Source organism: Pochonia chlamydosporia, chromosome 7, assembly GCF_001653235.2.
Source record: "Pochonia chlamydosporia 170 chromosome 7, whole genome shotgun sequence".
Classification (NCBI taxonomy): domain Eukaryota; kingdom Fungi; phylum Ascomycota; class Sordariomycetes; order Hypocreales; family Clavicipitaceae; genus Pochonia; species Pochonia chlamydosporia.
The window spans coordinates 1,698,170-1,708,979 of NC_035796.1; the positions used below are offsets into that span (position 1 = coordinate 1,698,170).

Below are 10,810 nucleotides of genomic sequence, written 5' to 3' on the forward strand. Positions count from 1 at the left end.
GCGTAACGTAATGAGCGCATGTCTCGAGACGAGTCGTGGGTCATGGGCTTTAGCTACGGGTTAAAATGGGTATCTTGCAAATTTGACATTCTAAAACATTCGTATCGTGGAGCTTTTTATGCGAATGAACATGTTGATTTGGCTTTTGATGTTGATATTCTCTTTGATAAATACGGGTATCCTTCTCATATCGTCAAAACTATTCAATGGACAGCTTTTCATGCTTCCATGGTCGCTTGCCCTCTCCATCACCGTAGGTAGCCGTGGCTTGGTAGTCACCCCGAATCTTGTACTTGTAAATAGTCAAGCCCTCGAGGCCGACGGGCCCACGAGCATGAATCTTGTTGGTGCTGATGCCGACTTCTGTGCCGAAACCATAGCGCATGCCGTCTGCCACGCGGGTCGAGGCGTTCCAGTACACGCCTGCAGAGTCAATCTGGTTCATGAACTTTTCGGCCTCGGCGGCATCAGAAGTCAGGATTGAGTCGGTATGGTGAGAGCCGTGGGTGTTGATATGCTCGATGGCCTGGTCAACGTTGGAGACTGTCTTGACGGCGAGGGTCAAGGTCAAGAATTCGGTGTTGAAGTCGGCCTCGGTGGCGTCCTGGATATTGGCATCGGTGAGGGAAGCCAAAGCGGCTTTGCTGGCAGGATCGCAGCGTAGTGATACGCCCTTGGCAGTTAGAGCAGCGGCCACGCCAGGGAAAGAGGAGTTGAGAGCGGTGTCTTGGACGAGGAGGGTCTCAAGACTGTTGCATCCGGCGGGATAACTAGTCTTGGCGTCGACAATGGCCGTGATTGCCTTTTCAGGGTCCGCTTTGGCAGTTAGGTAGATGGAGCAAAGACCGTCCGCGTGTCCGAGGACAGGAATTTTGGTTGACTCCTTGATGTATCTGACGAGCTCGTTGGATCCTCGGGGGATGACGAGGTCGATGTAGCGGTCTTGTGCGAGGAGCTGGGCAATAGCATCACGGGTTGTTACTAGTTGGATGGCTCCGTTGGGGACCTCGGTCTTTTCGAGAGCGGAGGAAATGACCTTGGAGATTGCCACGAATGATTCGGTAGACTCCTTGCCGCCTAAGAGCGCGTGTTAGTATGATACAAGTAATCGAGTCGAGGGCTTCGGTCTAGAGTGTACCCTTGAGAATGGCAGCGTTGCCAGACTTGACAGCCAGACTTGCAATATTGGCAATGACTTCGGGACGAGCCTCAAAGATGATAAGGATCACACCAATGGGGCAAGACACTCGCTCGAGGATGAAGTCGTCGTCGAGTTTGGTTCTCAATTGAATCTTTCCAACTGTTACGGGTCAGGTGGCTGTTCTCGTTTGTGTCGCCGACGCGTGCGCCGACAAGGCGGCAAAACATACCTGGGTCTTCCAAATCCCTAACGTCCAGTATGCCTTTCAACATGTCCTCCCATTTGCCCTTCTTGCCCAGGTCCAGCCTGGACACGAGAGCCTCACTTAATGAACCATCGGCAGCGGCTTTCTTGGCGAGCTCGAGGTCGCGAGCGTTGGCAGCCAGAATATCGTCCTTGGCGGAAGAGAGGGCGGCGTGAATGGCTTCAAGTGCAGCATTACGCGCCGAAGCCGGAAGTGAGGCTAAAGCAAAAGAGGCGTTCTTTGCCTCCTTGGCGGCGGCCTCTGGAGTTGCGTTTGTGAGAGACATTGCGAGACCTGGTGAAAGAAAAAGGTTTGATGCGAAAGAAAAAGAAATGAGGGGGATTGTCAGGGGAACCGAATGTACTTGAATGACTGGCCTGGATAGAAATTGGCTCAGTCAGATTGGTGGGCTGAACCGGGAAGCACATGAAGCGAAACCAGACCAAGCCAAGTGCGATGACGTTGGTGGTGAAGAAATTTGCCCCGCCGTGGGGTCAAAATCGCGCTTAGTGATCTGCGTCTGTCAGCGTCTGTCAATTGAGTCAGTCGGTCTTCTTCATCCAACTTTGGATTTGACGTGCTAGGAATATGTACCGTACCTCTCTATGAAGACTGTTTGCTAGAATTGCCAAATCAAAGCACCGTAATTCCCCAAAAGTGAATGGAAATATAGCCGCGTCTGAACATGTCGAAATTCGCCGTGACTCTTCGTATCCAGATGTTCGACTTCTCACATGTCCGCAACTCTCCATCCTGCCATCCTATGCAGCTTCTCGGGAAGAACAGGCATGCAACGTAGCCCATGCAGCAATGCTTGGCTCGTGATGGCGACTTGCCGAAGTACGGCTTTTCGTGAAGCGTATTTGAGAGAAATCTCGTGCTTTCGCTTTCCAGGAGGTGTGCGACCCGGGGTTGACTAATCTGAGTGTATGGATGTAATTGATGTTCCTGACCCATTTGGCAGGAGCCAGCAAAATGGACAGCGCACCTGCTCAATCTATTCTCTTGCAAATTAGAACATTGAAACCGTAATTCGACAAGGGAGAACCAAATGACCAGGCCGTCGCCTCTTCGCATCTACCTAGGTAGCCAATTGCCACCCACATGCATTCTTCGAGTACAAACCACAGTTTTGTCAAAATTCAGTTCCACCCTTTCTTCACATTGCCCGACGTACGCTCAGCAAGATTATGGCACAATAGTCATCTGTTGGTAGTAAATTCGCGTACGAACAAGAACTGCCATTATATCGCCCTAGGTGGGCAAAGTGACGGCATGCCACGCTTCATTCCGCTAAACATGACAACTGCAGCACGAAAAGATGACAATTCATTATCAAACGACCATCTCTGCTCCATCAACAGCAAGAAGCTTACGATTTTACGATAGTGCTCTTTAGTACCCCATCTAGGTCCCAACACTTAGCAGATTGTGCAAACCCCGATCCCCTGCAAGAAGCCCACATTGTTATATTCCGAATAGTCGGTCTTGACTTTCCATTGACCTTTTTCCTTGGCCAATTCCAAGACATCGATGCCCCGAATGGGGTTCTTACCGCCAAAGCCGCCAGGCGCAACCCATCGAAAAACTATCTTTCTGCAGGTGTAGAAGGTGTCAAGCGTGACAAACGCATTCGGTGCACCGGGGTGAGGTGGATTGGCTTTGATGAATGCGTCCCGGCCTTTGACAACCGCGGCCCCGGAAACCTATTGCAAAAGATGTTAGTCGCGGCTGTGATGCTGAAACTCGAACGCATTGGGACAGCATACAGGAGTGATCCCCGGCGTGGTAAACTCTTGGCTATCAGAATAGACCGTGAAATCGGAGGTAACCGTGTCCTTGATTCGATTCACATTGCCATCTGAGAAAAGCTTTTGGAAGGCTGGCACAATCTCCCTGGCACGCCAGCTAGGAACACAATCGTCGTGAGCCACGACCTGAATTGCGCAAAGAAGCAACAAGACCTGGGTGAGTTTGTTCATGACTGCTACTTGATTTGATTGAAATATCCTATCATATAATCCGACGAACTTATACAAGAGCAAGGAGTCCATGGTTTATATAACGATGCTTCGTTTTAAGCATCTCCAAAGCCTTGGCCAATCACGATTGCGGAACAACAAGACTATCGAAATGGCTTTGGACTCACCGAATATTGGCACGCTTGGGCTCTCTGTCCGAGAATATTGAGATGGCTTCAATCCTGATATTTGGGATCCAATCAACATATTCAATTGAACCGCCCTTGGGTCTTTACGGCAAGCTACTGCTCTACGTGGCTGCATCCAGATCTGGGCCGAGTTCCTGGCTGGGGCATTTGAGGAATATTGAGCAACAAAAGCTGAAGACGCAACCCGACAAAATATTGAGAAACCACCTCCATGGCACCCAAACTACCGAAAACAGCCTCCCAATTACCACAATGGGGGGCGGAGGAGGCGCCAGCGGCGTCCGGTAGTTCCGGCGATCATATCAAGCTCATATTGCACACTCCCAAACCCGGGCAGCGCCATTGTTGTCCGTTTTGTAGACCTTACTTTCTCAGCCTCAGATCACAATGCTTTGTTCAAACTGCGTCGCCACTGTTGGGATGTGGACGGCGGACAGAGGCATTAAGCCGAGGAAAGATCTTCGTCTAATGCCCCCTCAAGACGTTTACTTCCATGTCAATATGCCCACACTATTTCGAAGTTAGCCACCATTACGGACAGAAGTCTGTATTATCCATATTTCAACATCGAGCCCCCTCAAGAAGGATGATTCGCAGCTACGAAAGGGCGGGACATCTCGAGTCCTGTAGTTGCCAGCCCCTCTGCACCAAGAGCCCAGCCGCTAGTTTCAGCCCCATCTGAGACTCATGAAGGTGTCATCGCTCCTATTGAACTTCGCTCTGAACATGCAGCACACACAAGGACGGTGAACTCCCGGCTTGGCATCTTGCCAAGGCCAAGCCGCCGCGATCTTGTGTGATACACGTCAAGTTGTGGGTGGCGGCCCCCAATAGACCCAGAAGACACAGCTGTACACCTGGAAGCAGATTGCTACCTACCTAGGTATGTTTCCGTTTCACTGCATGGCTAACTAACACTCGAGACCACTGATCAAAATTTGTACCGTTGGTAGTCCAAGACGTCGAAGGACCTGCGTATATGGGTATGCAAAGCAAAACCCTTCATAGGTGCGATGATGTCCTGTTCGTTAGCCGCTGATTCAGGCACTTCAGCAATAAAGGCTTTGATTCATTGTATGAGGAAAATGAGAGGAACGTCATGACTTGTTACGTAATAAAACCTGAAGGCGATAGGTTGCAGCTCAAACCATTACCGTTTTTGATCACACTTCGCATAAGAGCGAGAAACAAACACGGTTACTTGCATCCACTTTATTATCGGCCGGGTTCACACCGTCATCGGGCGGATGCATTCCGAATACTCAACAAGACAGTGGATAGTGGTCTCGGATCCGAAGTCTTAAATCACAAGGTACAACCAAGTTATCTTGAGAACGACATTATGAACGGCAAAAATATCCCAGCAGCTCTTGGTATTAAATGCATTTGGTGTTCAGAGCTCTCAAAGTTGGGCGAAATACCTTCCGAAAGTATCATCTGCCAACTGGTGATGGCGATCTCAGAAGCAGTTATGAGGCAGAGGCATAAGCGTACTCCTCATGGACCGCAGATAATACTTGTCTGGTCCCGATATACGAACAATTGAAAGATCAAAATAAAATAAAGACAAAAAGTACTAACTGTAGACCACAGAACCTCGGAGACGGCAAATCGGAGATACGCACCCCAGAATCTCGAACAACTCCTCCCCCACACGAAACTTGACCCCAGAAGATTGTATCTCCTCCTCCGATTCCGAAGCCGCTGCCGGCCCACAGTGCTTCACAATGACCGCGGATCAATTTGCCGACTCGCGGGGTCAAAGAATGGAGCTCCATGGGGGCATTTTGCCAAGCGAACAAAATTCTTCTTCTCTCAAATTTCTTGCATTGCCCAAACGCAGTGTCTTTTGCGTCTTTCAAGTTTAAGCGAACCTGTCTCACATTGCTCGTCTTGTTGTATAATGCGTGCGGCCTGTCTTAGACAACCGACCTCATCACGCAAACCCGTGGCCGTTGAGCCATTGCACTCCGCGGACTCAAATCATGTCCGCGGACACGGAAGGAGAGAAAGCACAACCACAACCACAACCACAGCGGTGTCTCAATGAAATAGAGCGCCCAGCGTCTCCGGTCTCTGTTGAAACCACTGAAACAGAAACAGTTCATGACATTGAAAAGGGCCTACCCGGAGATGCTGCCGTCCCATCGGTCAGCACCTCCGGCGAACCTACCGGGGCCGAGGCTCCGCCCGGTCTCACAGCCTCCCGGAGCTCATCCCGACCATCATCAACTCGCTCACGGGCCGTGACAATTGTACCACGGTCCCAGAGAAGAGGACTCTTTGCAAGAATTGCCATTACTCCAGAGGTCGAAAGACCATACGAGTATAAAAATTCAACAAAATGGGGCATCACGGCAACGATAGCATTGGCAACGCTCGCCGCTCCGATGGGCTCATCCATCTTTTACCGTATGTTTCGGCACCCGAAAAACTCTATCCAAACTCTATCCAACGTCCACTAACACAATGCAGCTGCACTCCACGGCCTAACCCTGGAATTCAAAACAACCTCTACGATAGTGAACCTGTCCGTAGCACTCTACATGCTCTCCATGGCCATCTTCCCACTATGGTGGTCCTCTTTCTCAGAGGAATTCGGCCGCCGCACAATCTACCTCATCTCCTTTATGCTTTTCGTCATCTTCTCCATTCTCTGCGCCGTCAGCCAAAACATCGCCATGCTAATTGTATTCCGCGTCCTAACCGGCGGCGCATCCGCCAGCGTTCAGGCCGTCGGCGCCGGAACCATAGCCGACATATGGGAGAGTTTTGAGCGCGGCCGCGCCATGAGCATGTTTTACCTAGGACCGTTGCTGGGACCCATTATCGCGCCTATACTGGGTGGTGTGTTGTCACAGAATCTAGGCTGGCGGGCGTGCATGTACTTTCTCGCAATTTACGGTGCCTGCGTGCTGGTTATGCTGCTTCTGTTTCTGCCCGAGACGCTTGCTAAGCGGAAGAATGAGGCAAGAGATCCGCAAACTCTACAGCGCATGTCGACGCGGGAGTCTGCAAAGGTCCACTCCAAGCGTGTTGCCAAGGGGTTAAAGAGGTTTCTTGTCGATCCGTTGGCCGTGTTGCTGTTTCTGAGATTCCCGCCTGTGCTCATCACAGTTTGTCTGGCAGCTATTGCGTTTGGGGCTCTTTTCGTGGCGAATATATCCATCCAGCAGGAGTTTGGAAAGGAGCCCTATCACTTTAAGCAAATTATCGTGGGATTATTATACTTTCCCCCTGGGATAGGTTACTTCTTGGCGTCCTTCTTCGGCGGCAAATGGATCGATAACATTATGGCCCGGGAGGCACGGAAAGCGAACCGGTACGACGAGCACGGCAAACTCATTCTTTTGCCGGAGGATCGCATGCGGGAAAACATGTGGATTGCGAACACAGTCTACCCGTGTGGACTGCTTCTCTTCGGATGGACTCTCAACTACGGTATATTCTGGTTTGTGCCGTCCATCGGCTCCTTTTTATTCGGCATTTCATCGATGCTAGTGTTTGTACGTCTTTCTCTTCTCCTCTCTACTCCCTCCTCTTTCCCTACCTGCCCCCTCTTGCTTGTGACTCTACAGCACCACTAACTGTCATTCAGAGCGCCGCAACAACCATGCTCACCGAGTTCGTCCGCAAACGAAGCTCCGCCGGCGTAGCTGTAAACAACTTTGTCCGCAACATCCTCAGCTGCGTGGGCACGATTGTTGCGGCGCCGTGGATCGATGCCATTGGCGTGGGATACGTCATGACCACGGTGGCGTGCTTTTGCATCGTGGCCGGGTATTTTGGCATATGGTCGTTGAGGAGGAATGCACCCAGATGGAGGAAGGCTATGGATAGGGCATTGAATGACTTGCAGTGAGTGTTTCTAATTGCATGTTATATGGCATTTTACATTTAGCGTAGTATAGCATCTATTTCGTAGGAATTGACATTTATTTATAATATCTTTCCACACACAAATATGCCTTATCTTGTTCCTTTGCTATTCTAGTCTGTAAGTCATATCTCATCAGCACGATTGTCTCCACGTAAATCTAATCTACCCGACTTCACCACATCACAATCATAGCATCGTCAACATCCTCCACATGACACTCACAGTATCATCTCCCTCACATTAACTTTCAGAGAACAACCTCCCGATAGCATCAACCCCCACATTCCCACCACTAAACACAATCCCCAAATCCCAACCCTCCTCCCCGCCCTCCCTCTCCACCATCGCCCTAAAATCCTCATCAAACAACGCAACCGCCAGCCCAACACACGCACTCGGCTCCACAACCACCTTCATCCTCTCCAGCACCAACCTCATCGCCCTCGTGATCTCCTCCTCCGTAACGCTATACATCCCGCTCACGAGCCTCCTCTCGTAAATCACCTTCCACGGCCACTCGCCCACCGGGGTCCTCAACCCATCCGCCACCGTCAGCGTACTCACGCTCGTCACCCTCTCGCCGCTTTCGTACCCCCTCTTCCCGTCATCGGCGCCCTGGTACGACGGCTCCGCACCAAAGACCTTTATCCCCGTGCCTTCTGCGGAGAGTGCTACCCCCGAGAGCATGCCCCCTCCGCCGCAGGGGGTGATGATGCCCTGAAGGCCCTTCGTCCCGGACGAGTACGGATCTTTCGTTTGCAGCTCCGCAACTTGTTCCTGTAGTTCGAGACCCATGGTTCCCTGGCCGAGCATAATGTCCGGGTGGTCGTAGGGGGGTATGAGTCGTGCGCCTGTCTCGGAAATGACTTTGTTGGCGAGGGCTTCTCGCTCGACGGACGTGCTGCCGCTGAAGTAGACGTTCGCGCCGTAGCCCTTTGTCGCGGCTATCTTTTGCGGCATAGAGATGGTGGGCATGATGATGTGTGCTTTTACGGAGGATTCGCGCGCCGCGAGAGCCAGCGCCTGGGCATGGTTGCCTGTATTGTTTAGCTTCCCGGTTTTTCAAACGACAGTCTACCTCCATGGGGATATAAAACAAGCTTACCAGAACTATGTGTAACGACTCCCCTCTCCTTGCCACCGCCCTCAACCCACCCCTCCTCGAGCATCAGCCGTCCCAGCGCGTGAAACGCCCCCCGGACTTTAAACGCCCCAATTCTCTGCAGATTCTCACATTTGAACCACAGTCTGATCTTGGGCTTTGCGGGTGTCCTGCCTTCGAAGCGCGTGCCCTTTAGGTCGTCGGCAGTTCGGGGCGTGGACGCAAGTGTAGAGAGAGTTGTGTTTGTGAGGACGGGCGTGCGGTGGACGTGTGGTTTGATGAGCTCGTGGGCCGAGATGACGGATGACCTCGATAGAGGGAGGGTGGTGGATATGTCGGCCATGTTAGCGGGATATGGCTATGAGATAAAGGTATAGGATAGAGGTTTAGAATTGAGGTGTAATGTTGGTGAGTTGGAGTTGTTTTTAAAGCATGTCAACATGGTGGTACAGTCGACAAGTGCCCCATTACCCCCACGCCGACTATCGGGATCCGCCAAGGACAAAAGGGCGCGGTTCCTGGCTTTTCCAAACACTTCTACAACACGGATTGACATGCGGCTTCAACAGTCAGACACAATCGGATGCAATATTACAGGTTGAATACTTTTATTCGGTATCACATCTCTGCATAGCAGATCCCCTCCCTCTGAGTATCTAGCAAGTACAAATCAGGGTCAAGCCAGCCCATTTTCCTAAAGACTCCCTTGTGTGAACAATCGAACGGCAAAAATAACTAGATGATTTATTTCTGGTTCTCGGGTCGCAGAGCGCTGTGAAAAGACATACCGTTAGCGAATGACATATGACACACTTACAACCAATGCGCGATAATAACTTACCGAACAGCCTTGCCCGCTCTCCAGATCTCCAGATTTCGGATCTCCTCCATCTCAGCCTCATACTTCTGGCGGTAGTCGGCCTGGCCGTTGTAGTCCAGAGATCGCTGGGTCTCGGAACCATCCTTGACGCTATTGTACAGGTCGTTGAAGACGGGCTTCAGGGCATCCTTGAACTTGGGGGTCCAGTCGATGGCACCACGGCGGGCAGTGGTGGAGCAAGCCTCGTACATCCAATCCATGCCATTGGCACCAATCAGGGGGTACAAGCTCTGAGTGGCCTCCTCAACAGTCTCGTTGAAAGCCTCGCTGGGGCTGTGGCCGCGCTCACGCAGGACCTCGTACTGAGCGAGGAACATGCCGTGGATACCGCCCATGAGGCAGCCACGCTCACCGTAAAGGTCAGAGTAGACCTCCTTCTCGAAGGTGGTCTCATACAGGTAGCCGGAACCAATGGCGACACCCATGGCAATAGCCTTCTCCTTGGCCTTGCCGGTCACATCCTGGAACACGGCGAAGGAGGAGTTGATACCACGGCCCTCACGGAACAGGGATCGGACAGTGCGGCCAGAGCCCTTGGGAGCGCAAAGAATGACATCAATGTTCTTGGGGACGTCGACCTTGGTGAGGTCCTTGAAGACGGGGGAGAAGCCGTGGGAGAAGTAAAGGGTCTAAAATTCACATGTCAGCTCGGATTGCTCACTTTTTATCAAGGTAAACAGGTCGTGCATACCTTGCCCTCAACGAGCTGGGGCTTGATGGCGGGCCAAGTCTCGGACTGGGCGGCATCGGAGAGAAGGTTCATGACAATGGTACCACGGGAGATGGCATCGTCAACCTCGAAAAGGTTCTTTCCGGGAACCCAGCCATCCTGAATAGCGTCCTTCCAGGACTTGCCATTCTTACGAACACCGACGATGACGTTGAGGCCGTTGTCGCGGAGGTTCAGACCCTGGCCGTGACCCTGGGAGCCATAGCCGATAAGAGCCAGAGTGTCGTTCTTGAAGTATTCCTGCGGCAAGTTAGCACCCTCAATCCGGCCAATTGACCTCTACAAAGGGTCCCATGATGGATTATTGCCTTCTCCTGAAGCAATTGGGATAGTGACTCACCAGGAGCTTCTCCTGAGGCCAGTCAGAGCGCTCTGCACACAAACACCACATGTCAGCCCACGCACTTCAAGCGCATCAATTGGGACAGCAAAAACCACGTACCGTAGACATCCTCCTTGTGACCAGCAAAGTCAATGGTCTTGACACCACGAACCTGCTGCTGAGCAACGCCAACGGCAGGACGAGCAGCAGTAGCAGCTCGGACAAGCTGTCTGGCAGCGATGTAGGAGCGCTGCTGAACACGGGGAGCGGCCAGCTGGCGAGCTGCGCGCAGGGACTTGGAGAAACCTCTTGAGGCCATTGTGTATAGAGGGAGGGGAGAT

The 10,810-nt window shown here is 51.9% G+C and overlaps 5 protein-coding genes across 5 annotated transcripts; 1 reads left to right on the plus strand and 4 right to left on the minus strand.

Moving 5' to 3' along the window:
• Nucleotides 1–199: 199 nt before the first annotated feature.
• Nucleotides 200–1,671, minus strand: VFPPC_07398 (gamma-glutamyl phosphate reductase; the record flags this gene model as incomplete). The annotated part of the gene is made up of 3 exons (XM_018286262.1): nt 200–1,077; nt 1,139–1,300; nt 1,371–1,671. 3 exons carry the CDS (start codon nt 1,669–1,671, stop codon nt 200–202), a joined length of 1,341 nt encoding a protein of 446 aa, XP_018139590.1.
• A 1,135-nt stretch (nt 1,672–2,806) lies between these two features.
• VFPPC_16575 (hypothetical protein) lies at nt 2,807–3,367 on the minus strand (the record flags this gene model as incomplete). Its single annotated transcript, XM_018294328.1, has 2 exons — nt 2,807–3,091; nt 3,155–3,367. 2 exons carry the CDS (start codon nt 3,365–3,367, stop codon nt 2,807–2,809), a joined length of 498 nt encoding a protein of 165 aa, XP_018139589.1.
• A 2,173-nt stretch (nt 3,368–5,540) lies between these two features.
• On the plus strand, nt 5,541–7,417 carry VFPPC_07400 (multidrug resistance protein; the record flags this gene model as incomplete). Its single annotated transcript, XM_018286263.1, has 3 exons — nt 5,541–5,967; nt 6,031–7,061; nt 7,154–7,417. The coding sequence occupies 3 exons, from the start codon at nt 5,541–5,543 to the stop codon at nt 7,415–7,417; spliced, it is 1,722 nt and encodes a 573-aa protein (XP_018139588.1).
• A 258-nt stretch (nt 7,418–7,675) lies between these two features.
• On the minus strand, nt 7,676–8,880 carry VFPPC_07401 (serine racemase; the record flags this gene model as incomplete). Its single annotated transcript, XM_018286264.1, has 2 exons — nt 7,676–8,472; nt 8,541–8,880. The coding sequence occupies 2 exons, from the start codon at nt 8,878–8,880 to the stop codon at nt 7,676–7,678; spliced, it is 1,137 nt and encodes a 378-aa protein (XP_018139587.1).
• Nucleotides 8,881–9,281: 401 nt separating this feature from the next.
• Nucleotides 9,282–10,788, minus strand: VFPPC_07402 (ketol-acid reductoisomerase, mitochondrial precursor; the record flags this gene model as incomplete). Its single annotated transcript, XM_018286265.1, has 5 exons — nt 9,282–9,309; nt 9,379–10,046; nt 10,109–10,387; nt 10,488–10,519; nt 10,590–10,788. 5 exons carry the CDS (start codon nt 10,786–10,788, stop codon nt 9,282–9,284), a joined length of 1,206 nt encoding a protein of 401 aa, XP_018139586.1.
• Nucleotides 10,789–10,810: the final 22 nt, after the last annotated feature.